Source organism: Oncorhynchus clarkii, chromosome 18 (genome assembly GCF_045791955.1).
Source record: "Oncorhynchus clarkii lewisi isolate Uvic-CL-2024 chromosome 18, UVic_Ocla_1.0, whole genome shotgun sequence".
Lineage (NCBI taxonomy): Eukaryota > Metazoa > Chordata > Actinopteri > Salmoniformes > Salmonidae > Oncorhynchus > Oncorhynchus clarkii.
This window is the reverse complement of record NC_092164.1, coordinates 53288389-53300591: the sequence shown is the minus strand read 5'-3', so window position 1 is coordinate 53300591 and position 12203 is coordinate 53288389. Positions and strand designations below refer to the sequence as shown.

General features: G+C 44.2%; 2 protein-coding genes across 3 annotated transcripts in view; one reads left to right on the top strand and one right to left on the bottom strand.

Moving 5' to 3' along the window:
• Positions 1-5716: 5716 nt before the first annotated feature.
• LOC139373696 (trafficking protein particle complex subunit 3) lies at positions 5717-11012 on the bottom strand. Its single transcript, XM_071114560.1, has 5 exons — positions 10809-11012; positions 10042-10139; positions 8784-8883; positions 6864-7046; positions 5717-6616 (listed from the first exon to the last, which is right to left on the bottom strand). Exons 1-5 carry the CDS (start codon positions 10848-10850, stop codon positions 6497-6499), a joined length of 543 nt encoding a protein of 180 aa, XP_070970661.1. The 5' UTR covers positions 10851-11012; the 3' UTR covers positions 5717-6496.
• LOC139373695 (zinc finger protein OZF-like) overlaps positions 10972-12203 on the top strand; it is a 30477-nt gene continuing 29245 nt past the window's right edge. Inside the window, exon 1 of one of the 2 annotated variants that reach the window (XM_071114556.1) lies at positions 10972-11288. In XM_071114556.1, the coding sequence (XP_070970657.1) occupies positions 11114-11288 (175 nt within the window). In that variant the 5' untranslated portion in view covers positions 10972-11113. The remainder of the gene's footprint in view (positions 11289-12203) is intronic. The other variant, XM_071114555.1, reaches the window with a different exon arrangement.

Genomic DNA, 12203 nt, shown 5'->3' with positions numbered 1-12203 from the left:
ACTCCTTATCTTACCTTTGACGCATACTTCAGTCAGACACTGCATGATAACTTGTGATACGTTTTCATACAGCATGCACAGTTTCAATATTCTTTATTCTAACATATGGAGACAAAAAGGCAGCTTCTCAAATGGCACCATATGATATAATTACATATTAGAACATTACAAATATTTAATTTAATAGGATCTCTGTGCACTCTATTACCTGTACGAAAAAGGATGCCATTTTGGAAGCACACAAAATACCCTTCAAACACTGAACACTAATGAGTTGTTCCTAATCGTGTGACCTGACCAGAACAAACTCAGGGCCCTACATTAGGTCCACCAGGCTTTGAGGCCTGTGGGTTTGGAGTGGGTCTGTATCAGACTGTGGCCAACACTGAGACACATGAATACGGATGAAATCAAACATCATTATCTGCTTTTTTCCATCAAAAACACATTTCCACAAAGGTCAACATATTTTGTGTTTTTTGATGGACAATCATCTCCGTCAACAAATGTCTCCCATTTTTAAACCATTGGCTCAATTGTTAATTTTTAGACACAAAATCTCTCTCTAGCCGACTGGTTGTACACTTAGTCGCCACAGTAAGATGATGATTCATCTCCCAAAATGCCTTGCAGGTGGAACTGTGTAGATTTCTGTGGGTTTAAGAACATAGCTACAGGCGTACGAATAAGCAACGCTTGTTCATAACAAATGAATAAGTAAATATGACAAAGAAAACTGGAAAACAGTCTCAGCAATGATTTATTTCTCACAGAAATAAAGGTGTGAATTCTGTACCATGTGGTTTAGATGAGCAACTCTCTCACTGTTTATTAGAAAAGCTCTGCAGGAAGTTAGTGTACAAAGAAAGCCATGTAGAGGGGGCGATTCTTCTTTTAAATCATGTTACCAATGTACAGGGACCAGAAATCGGCCTGGGCATTTCTAACACACTGGCCCATTTGTGTCCTTGAGGCCGAGTTATTGGCCAAATAATGATAATTGGGTGGAAAACCCCCAATTTAGACCGGCCTACTGGCCTAAGGATGGCCAAGGCCATCTGTCATTCGCCTGAACTGCTATTTGGATAGTCGGTCTCTGCCTATGTACTCCAACAGTCAACTCAGACGGTGACATCAGACATGCCTCTTCCCTCCACTTCCCTGCCAACTGTCTGAAATTCCGGGTCTGGGATTCCTTACGGAAACAAGCTGTTCCATGTCTTAGTGCATCCTCTCCTTCCCCGAAACACACAGAGCGTCTTCCGGAATACTGTCCATGCACTTGTCATCTCCCACCTCTCTCCACTGTCCAGACACGAGACACGCTCCGGAAAAGTCAGGAAAACCAGGGATGCTTCAAGCCTACCTCACTTGAGAGAATGAGAGAACACTTTCCGTCATGCAAGCATCTGCAGCGTTCCCAGAGCTTGCCTGATATTCCCAGTGTTCCGATATTCCCAAAGGTGGGATCTTTTTCATATCTCTTTCATTTGACTCTCCTCACTCTCTTTGGCAAGGCTTGACAGAATGAGAAACAGAGGCAGAGATGAGGAGAGGAATCAAGAGTCATGGAGAAGAGAGACAAAAAGAAGGTGGGATAGACAGGGTGGGATAGACAGGGTAGGATAGACAGGGTGGGATAGACAGGGTGGGATAAACAGGGTAGGATAGGCATGGTGGGATAGATAGGGTGGGATAGATAGGGTGGGATAGACAGGGTGGGATAGACAGGGTGGGATAGACAGGGTAGGATGGCATGGTGGGATAGATAGGGTGGAATAGATAGGGTGGGATAGATAGGGTGGGATAGACAGGGTAGGATAGGCATGGTGGGATAGACAGGGTGGGATAGACAGGGTAGGATAGGCATGGTGGGATAGATAGGGTGGGATTGATAGTGTGGGATAGACAGGGTGGGATAGACAGGGTAGGAAAGGCATGGTGGGATAGATAGGGTGGGATAGATAGGGTGGGATAGACAGGGTGGGATAGACAGGGTGGGATAGGCATGGTGGGATAGACAGGGTGGAATATATAGGGTGGGATAGACATGGTGGGATAGACAGGGTGGGATAGACAGGGTAGGATAGACAGGGTGGGATAGACAGGGTGGGATAGACAGGGTGGGATAGACAGGGTGGAATGTATAGGGTGGGATAGATAGGGTAGGATAGACAGGGTGGAATATATAGGTTGGGATAGACAGGGTAGGATAGACAGGGTGGAATATATAGTGTGGGATAGACAGGGTAGGCTAGGCATGGTGGGATAGACAGGGTGGAAAAGATAGGGTGGGATAGACAAGGTGGAATAGACAGGGTAGGATAGGCATGGTGGGATAGACAGGGTGGAATAGATAGGGTGGGATAGACAGGGTGGGATAGACATGGTGGAATAGACAGGGTGGGATAGACAGGGTGGAATAGATAGGGTGGGATAGACAAGGTGGAATAGACAGGGTAGGATAGGCATGGTGGGATAGTCAGGGTGGAATAGATAGGGTGGGGTAGACAGGGTGGAATAGACATGGTAGGATAGGCATGGTGGGATAGACAGGGTGGAATAGATAGGGTGGGATAGACAGGGTGGGATAGACAGGATGGAATAGATAGGGTGGGATAGACAGGGTGGAATAGACAGGGTGGAATAGACAGGATGGAATAGATAGGGTGGGATAGACAGGGTGGGATAGACAGGACGGAATAGACAGGGTGAGATAGACAGGGTAGGATAGGCATGGTGGGATAGACAGGGTGGAATAGATAGGGTGGGATAGACAAGGTGGAATAGACAAGACGGAATAGATAGGGTGGGATAGACAGGGTGGAATAGACAGGATGGAATAGATAGGGTGGGATAGACAGGGTAGAATAGACAGGGTGGAATAGACAGGACAGAATAGATAGGGTGGGATAGACAGGGTGCAATAGACAGGACAGAATAGATAGGGTGGGAAAGACAGGGTGGAATAGACAGGGTGGAATAGATAGGGTGGGATAGACAGGGTGGGATAGACAGGATGGAATCGATAGGGTGGGATAGACAGGGTGGGATAGACAGGATGGAATAGATAGGGTGGGATAGACAGGGTGGGATAGACAGGGTGGGATAGACAGGATGGAATAGATAGGGTAGGATAGACAGGGTGGGATAGACAGGGTGGGATAGACAGGGTGGAATAGACAGGACAGAATAGATAGGGTAGGATAGACAGGGTGGGATAGACAGGGTGGGATAGACAGGGTGGAATAGACAGGACAGAATAGATAGGGTGGGATAGACAGGGTGGGATACACAGGGTGGGATAGACAGGGTGGAATAGACAAGGTGGGATAGACAGGGTGGAATAGACAGGGTGGAATAGACAGGGTGGAATAGACAGGACAGAATAGACAGGGTGGGATAGACAGGGTGGGATAGACAGGGTGGGATAGACAGGGTGGAATAGACAGGACAGAATAGATAGGGTAGGATAGACAGGGTGGGATACACAGGGTGGGATAGACAGGGTGGAATAGACAGGGTGGGATAGACAGGGTGGAATAGACAGGGTGGAATAGACAGGGTGGAATAGACAGTGTGCTAGCGAGGCCTTTTCTGTCATAGCATGTTGTTCTCCATGTGTTTCCTATAAAGACCCTGTGGAAGTTTAGCCAGTTTAAAGCAGATCGGGGTGCATCGTCTCAGGTCTGCAACATTTTCTGCTTGTTTGTCCGGGGCTGTCATAGTAAAGTTTTATTGAAAAATAGAGTGAGCTACGTGAAGAATTAAGTGTGTAACGCGTGAACAAATTGTGTGTGGGATATGAATGATGGGGCGTCTCTCTCAATCCTGCATGTGTTTCTCTGTGCTGTTTAACAAGCATAAGACATACAGCCACAGAGACAGAGAGAGAGAGAGAGAGAGAGAGAAGGGGGGGGAGATACTCTTATCTCAGATACACAGTTCTTACCCTGAGCTTTACAGACCCCAACGACCAAAGATAAAGTGATGTATCACATCTGATTGTTGCTCGGGTCAGAGAGTGAGGACAGGAGTGTGTGTGCGCTCCTGTGTCCTGAGTGCAAGTCTTTGAGCACGCTCCTGTGTCCCGAGTGCAAGTCTGTGCTCCTGTGTCCTGAGTGCAAGTCTGTGAGCACGATCCTGTGTCCTGAGTGCAAGTCTGTGCTCCTGTGTCCTGAGTGCAAGTCTGTGAGCACGCTCCTGTGTCCTATGTGTGTGTGTGCTCCTGTGTCTTGAATGTGTGCGCTCTCCTGTCTGTCTCTGTGTGTGTGTGTGTGTGTGTGTGTGTGTGTGTGTGTGTGTGTGTGTGTGTGTGTGTGTGTGTGTGTGTGTGTGTGTGTGTGTGTGTGTATATACACGCTCCTAAATTCCTGGGCGCATGTGGAAGAGTGATACAGGTTTTCTCACAGCAACAGTCCACAGTATCCCAGCTGTATATCCCCCTGGTACACGGCTCTAATTCTGCCAAGTGATTTACATGGAACGTCTGCACAAAACCATTTCCTCCCTGCTCGCCATCCAATACACACATTATAGACCTACATGTATATATATATATATATATATGTGGGTGTAAACTGGAGCAAGAGCTCTTCAGAGGACGAGGGGCTTGCTTCACACTGACAGTCCTCACAGTGTGTCCACTTTCCACTGTTTATCCTCTCTAACGTCTCCGATTCCAGGCGGGAGAGTGGATCTAGGATTTATTTAGTTAGTAATGAAGGACAGCCCCTTCCCTGAAGGTTGGAAAGCACACATTGATTGTATCAAACCTATTTTGAACTATCTACAGTATTTTGGAATATTGTAGAATAAATATCGGTCTTTGATTCTCATTATGTGCAGAGTAACCTTCTCACCTACATATTCAAACCTCATCCCTATCTTTCAATAATAATAAAAACATGAATCAAAGCTATAGGTAAAAGCTGCCTTTATAAGCTTTACCATTAAAATCATAAGCTTTACCATTAAAGGGGTTAACAGAAATTGATCTTAGATCAGTGTCTAAGGGGAAACTCTTAAAATGAGAGTGACCTGCAGAGGGAATGTTTTTGGAGTGAGACAGTGTTGGGGAATGCAATGCCCACAGTGACCTCTGGTGGTTTCTGTCAGTATGAACACCACAGAACAATACATTTGTGTGTGTGTGTGTATGGCCAGCCCTGTGTGCTCTGCTGTGATTGACGAGGTGAGTGATTTGCCTCAACAAGCGATTGTGTTGGTGACTCCTGGATGATGTCAGTTACGGGCAGAATGGACCTCTGGTCTTTAATGACAACCTGCCCTGCTAGCCCTGTCCAAACACCCCGCCCACTCATTCACTCACACACACACACACCCCTGTTCCAGACAGCCTGTTATTAAGTGCCTGTTCCTAAAACATGGCTGTCAGACACACACACACACACACACATCCTGACTGTTTCCATGAAGCCTGAACAAACATCTGAGCCTTTAGGTCTGTGTAATTGTTGTTTGACTGGACTAAGCAGCTCCAGAGGAATAACTGCCTCAGTGCACTGGGGAAGGGTGTGACACTTCATTACGTGTGAAGAGACCTGCAGCAGGTTAACATGGAACACAGATCCTACTATGTACCCTCATGGACGCACACATCCAACATGTGTGTTTTCTACCAGCTTTAGCTGTAATATGTCATTAATAAAACTTAACAGATTGACGTATCAGCCTACTTAAATGAACATACATGTGGCTGTATCTTTTTTTATTTATTTAATGCATAGACAACAAATAAACATATTATACACAGACATTAACAGAACCTCTGATCTTATATTTAAAAAACTAAATGTCAAAACAAAACGTATCATGTCAAAATCTGGTCCACCGTGTACAACACAATTGACTTGGTAGTGAAACCATCACATCACTTGGTAGTGAAACCATCACATTCCATTCTGTGATCTAAATTGATTAAATGAACAGAATTTAAAATCAAAAACATTTCCATTTGTAATGGGCCAGGAGCTTTTCCTGACTACTTTCACTAGACAAAAAGCCTAGACAATATCTAAGGGACAACGTTTTTCTCAGAAATTAACATATGTGATGAAGTGGCCAAGGAGTTCCTCATCCCAGGAGCAGAGATTAAAGGGGAAATGTCAGGGGTCATATGAGCAGACAGTAAAGGTCAAGGATCATAGTTCAGCAGAAGTCCTTCCATAAACCAAACGGTGCATCTCAAAGGCCAAGTCCTCTCCTTCCCTGAGTTGAACTCTCATCTATCTATCCATTATCTTTACACGGTGCAGGTGAAGGGAAGGAGACAAGGAGAGGAAGATAGAATACATTTGAGACACGCCCAAGGACTTAATTTCCTTGTCTCCATTCTTTCAGTGAAGGGTTACCCAATACCTCTTTCTCGCCCTCTCTCTCCGTACCCCCCTGAGTGACATCAGATTCAGGATGGATGGAGAGCGAGAGGAGAGGTAGAGGTTTCTCTCTCTCACTCACGCTCTGTGTGTTTCTCTCACTCATCCCCGGCCGGTAGGTTCTCTTCCATCCTCTTGATGAACTTCATGCGGATCTCTGTGACATTGTCTCCTCTCAGGGTGTCCTGAGAAAACTTCACATCCACTGCCATCTGCACCTTATAGGGGGAAGAGAGAGAAGGAGATATTAGAAAACTTCCCCTCCACTGCCATCTGCACCTTGGGGAGAGAGAGGAGGTATTAGAAATGAAGGGGGAAATAGAGAACAATTCTCATGACACATGAACATAACATAAATCACGCAAATATAATTTTCACACTACCGTGCTCTGATATTTTTATATATCAGGCTCGGTTAGGCTTGTCTCAGTAGTGTGAAAAGGCCTAAAGAAGCTCTATCTTTACCATCTCCAGAGCTCCTCGGAGTACCCCACACAGCAGGTTGGAGTAGACCAAGGAGCTGTGGTTGTCAGGCAGCTCTACAAAGTCCACTAGGGGGTTACTCTCCAGGATGAGGGAGAACTCGTCTCCCGCCGGGCTCCAGTTGGTCACACTGGGGGTGATGCCCAGGTACATCTTAAACGCCACCTGTTGAAATACACATACAATCACACAATGCTGTTAATGTTACTGTTACAATGGTGTTACATGTGCTGTGTTCATAATGGAACAGAGACCATCACTCCCTTACAAGATTAATCACTGAATGCCGACACTTACACTTTATATTGAGAGAGGGTTGAACAAGCCAGGGTGTGTACAATCTTTCCTTACCAAGAATTCCCCCTTGTTGAGATAATCAGCGATCAAGTCACTGGTTGTTAGCCAATATCAAAGACTGCTAGCGAGAGCTGCCCTGTCGTGCAGTCGCGTCGCTGAAATCTGCATAAACTGGGAACATTTTCAACTGGTCTCTAGCTCCGTCATCCAGGGCCTGGTGTCCCAAAATCATCTTAAGGTTAAGTTCCTCGTTAGATCCTTTGTGGGAACATCGTTACATCAAAACGATCATTAGTAAAGTTGCACTTGAAAACGCTCTTTATTTACCGACTGCCTCAGACCACTCGTAGAACAGCTAAGTGCATTGTTAGATGCTTTGATTGCCCTTCCACACCACTTTATACACAGAAGATCTCTGCTTAACATAGAATCAAGCTGTTTCTCTGCGACCGCCGATAACTTCGTAACGCAGTCGACTACAAATACAAAGTTGCCAATGTCTTTGAACAAGCGAAGGATAAAGAGAGGATTCAAATGAAAAACGAGATGACTATGGGCTACATAATCATTAGAATAAGCCGCCTCAATATTTGCAGCCATAAGCTGTATCTCTACGAGCTGATCCGTGGTCAGTATTTTGGATCTTCGGCCGTTGTAGGAACGATGCATTGTTAAAACCCTTCTAAGGCTAAGTTGCATTGCTATCGGGAAACCGGGCCCAGAGTGCTAAGTTGCTGTGTGTCTACATGAACATGTCCGGTCACTGATAGCTAGGTTGCTCATTATCTCGGCAAGTCTGAACAGCAGTTGAGGCTTACAGTTTATCATCTAGACCAATATTCCATACTACTGCCTTCCATATAACTGAACCATAGGCCTACAATGCAAGATTACACCTGTGAAACGACTTAGCAGAACTGTTAGAACAGACAGAGTTAATTGCATTTCAACCACAAGATGGGAGAAGTGGTTTTGTGCTTAAAGTCTACAGTGGTTTGGTATCGGGCCTGCTGTTCAACAGTTTACTAATGTAATGTACAGCAGACTACTGTCTGACCACATAGTCACAGGCACAAGCGTGTGTGTGGTGTCATCCCATCAGTGTGAACTAATATATTTGGCCGAGGGGTTGGGTTTCACCCTAGGTGTAGGCTGACCGTGCGGCTCAGACTACCGTATAGCAAAGACAAAAAGCAGTGGGGAACATGAGCCCACACACACACACGGGGGCTGGGGCTAGTTGGCTTTGCGGTGACATAGCTGGGATGCTTCCCTACCTGCGTGAGTGCAGAGAAATGAAAAGCAGTAGAGAGGATCTATGAAAGCTCAGAAACTATGCAGACTACTGCAGGTTGGAGTTCAAATTCCAGTCGCCAACTCTCTCGCTCTCTAACTCACTCACAGTCAACCTCTTTCTCTCCCTCCCTCTTTTTACCAGCTCTCTCCCTCTCCCAGATCTCAATCTCTCTCGCTCTTCTTCCTTGTCCCTCTCTTTCTTTCTCTCCCTGTCCTTTCTCTCTTCATCTCGCTCTTCCCCCTCTCCTCTCTCCTTTCTGGGAGCGTTCCAAGGACACGCTCTGATTGGCTCGGGGACGTCCCCACTACCTTAGCAATGACATCGGCTGTTTCTCGGAAATCCTGACACCTCCCAACGCTGGAGCGTGCCAAGAAGTCCTCGATGAGACGCACTCCGATATTGTATCCCCTGGAAAAAAACAAAAGAGTGGGGAAAGAGTGAGTAAAGGAGAATGAGTGCTAAATGCTATACAAATCAAATCAAATGTTATTTGTCACATACACATGTTTAGCAGATGTTTTTGCGGGTGAAGCGAAATGTTTGTGTTTCTAGCTCCAACAGTGCAGTAATATCTAACAATTCACACAACCTAAAGGTAAAAGAATGGAATGAAGGAATATATAAATATTAGGATGAGCAATGTCAGAGTGGAATAAACTATAATGCAGTATATACACATGAGATGAGTAAAGCAAAAATATGTACAAATTATTAAAAGTGACCACTTCAGAGCAGAGATTCCACATCTCCGGTAAAGATTTCAGACATGTACACTGGCTTAGTCAGACCTCAACACAGAGCTGAAAGAAAGAGGGAGATATAGAGAGCAATAGAGAAGCATCTGGACCCTAAAGGAGTCAGATGAGATCATCACCCGAATGAACCATATTTGGGGCAGACCATGCTACAGTAGGTATATTAGTTAAGCCAAGAGCAGAATACCTTCACAGGCCATATCACACAAGCCCCATCTCTCAGCCTCTCAGACTTAAAAGATTACTTTGCCATTTTATTACTTTGGAAAAGTTAACTACACCTTTAAAGGTTTCTAAGCCAGCATAGACCTTTACTAGACAGCCCAATTATTCACAATGGGTACACCACCCCCTTTTCCCCCTTTCAAATTGATTTTCATTTGTCTGTTCCTCAAAAGAGGAGGGGATGGAGCCAGTAAATTCCAGGAGACGGTTGGAAAGCGAAGAAGACTCCTAACATGGATGTGTGAAAGGTGATTACTGCCCTGGTTGTGGACCACCTGTTACATCTCACACACACACACATTAAATCACTAGTCTACTGGTGTCAAGTTTTAGAGGGATGGAGAATTTGCCAGTGTGGTGTAGGTTGATGGGAAACATCAGAGGCAGAAAGCGCTAGCACCACTTTGTCCATTTGCAGAGTAAAGGATAAACTGAAAATGAAACACAGAGGAGTGGCAGAATTTACAGGTTAAGATCAAAACAGTGCACTTCTCTCTCTCTCACACACGCCTCAATTGTTCTCCTTGTTTCCTTTCATTGATCACGTATAAGTGAGAGAGAGTTAGTTTGTTGAGAAAAGACTCACATCTTATCCAGCTGTTTGTTGACCTCCTCGTCATTCTCATAGTCCTTACACAGCTGGGTTACCAGGGCCCCGTATGTCAGTGTGAACAACTCTGCGTTCTACAAGAGGAAGAGAGAGACAGGAAAAGAAAGGGAGAAATAAAAACTTAACTGTCAGCACCCCCTGGTGTAACAAGTTCAAAACAACAGACATATTTTATTGATTCAAAGACAGTGAATCATTTATTGTATTGCAGATGCAGCACTTTCATAAATTAATCCAGCCTGACTAAATTATGTAGACTTGGTTCAGGTACCTACCATAAAGACAAGTACCAATATCATACGGCATATTATGACTTTACAATTGCCATCCATGCCAGGGTAATAGTTAATATGCTTAGCAAATGCAAAAGGTAGCTACGCCTGAATAGTCCTTTTTTTGTAACACTTACTGTCATTTTGGTAGCTAGCTAATTTGCAGTGACTGAGCGTGTCTGCCATCTCACTAGCTAGCTAATGAAATACTAGCTAACTAGCTAGCAGGGTAGCTTCCTGTATTTGTCATTCATTGATTTCTCACGTAATATCTAAATTGCACTACAGCTAAGCTAATATGTCCTTAATGCCTTATCAAAACACGCATTATCAGATTAACATAATAACGTGTTTTTGGAGGTTAATAAAAGGCAGCTTGTCGTCTAAATTAGCCACCTAGCGTTAGCTTGTTTACTAACTACCTAGCATTCATTGAGTAGCCCGAATGCTAAGCAGAACGCGACTTCTTACCATCTTTTTGCTGTCTGTGGTTCGGTTGGATTGCCTTGACATAGTGTATTGGGTTACAGGCTTGTAAAGATGACTGGGTATTTATCCTTTATTTATTTGTTTATTTGAAAGCGGTCTCCGTGATCTATTTTCTGTATCAGCTGTCAAACACCCAACTTCCTGAACACAAGCTGGAACCGGAAGCAGCGGAGGGTTGTGGAAAATAGCAGCACCATTATCATCATCTGGAATACATTTTCTGCCTGTGGTGAAAAAATAAGTAGCTAGCAAAACACAAAGAAATCTCGACGTTCATACCTCTCAAAATGTCTAAACTGGCATTGTTCAATGTGTATATAACTGAACGGCTAACAGCGGTGGCTGTGGAGATAGCCGGGGTGGTAGAGAGAACAATAACAGAATACCAGGAAGAAATCTCTCGTTCAAAGGAGGAGAACGAACGTCTTCGACGGCTGCTGGATTTCAAACTGCACAGAACAGGTTTGTTTCGATTTAAATCAAACGAATCGGGTGGTTAGTTACTGATGTAAAGACCCACTACTTGCAATGTTGTACTTGAATTCGCTAACTTGAATCAGCAGTATTTGGGTATTTATCCAACTGTAAACTAACTAGCTAAACATACTGTAAACAAAACCAATTGTATTGCATGAGTTTCAAAGGCGAATCCCAAGACCCTATCAACCAAGTCCAGGGCCTTTAATTATGATCGAGTCGCGAGTCCCTTCACAGTGAGCAAAATGATGTTGAAAATGCTTATTCTATACGTCTTTTCCAGACATCGAAATAAGTAAAACATTTGTTATGAATGAAAGTTGAAAATATGTATTCTCCGGATGTTAAACACTTAACGTAATTTTCCAGGAGAAAGACTTAATTGAAAACACATATTTTAAAAAGGTTGAAAATACATATTTTCAACGTCTGTAAAATGTATCTTACAGATGTTGAAAATACTATTTTTTTGATAATTGTTTCTAGAGCCAGCTTTTAAATGCATGCATTCACTTATATCCACTTCATTTTTTCTTAACGCTTTTTAAACACTGAAGCCAAACATGGAAACTATTGCTACAACTTCATGTGTGCTAGCGCATAAAAATAATTAATATGCGCACCACTACAAATCCCTGCATTAGCATGTTTCTGTAAGCTGATACATCATGACAAAATACATAATATTACTGTCCTGCTAATATGCTTGGACCTTGTAGGCCACATATGTCAGAGTCAAGGCCCGCGGGCCACATCCGGCCCGCAAGAAGGTTTTTTACGGCCCCTGGGATGATCTTGATTTATTATTAGAACCGGCCCGCAGCAAGCCGGCAGCCCGCAGATCTTTTACACGCACCAATACTACATTTCCCACAATGCAAAGGTGACGCACCGAGCAGT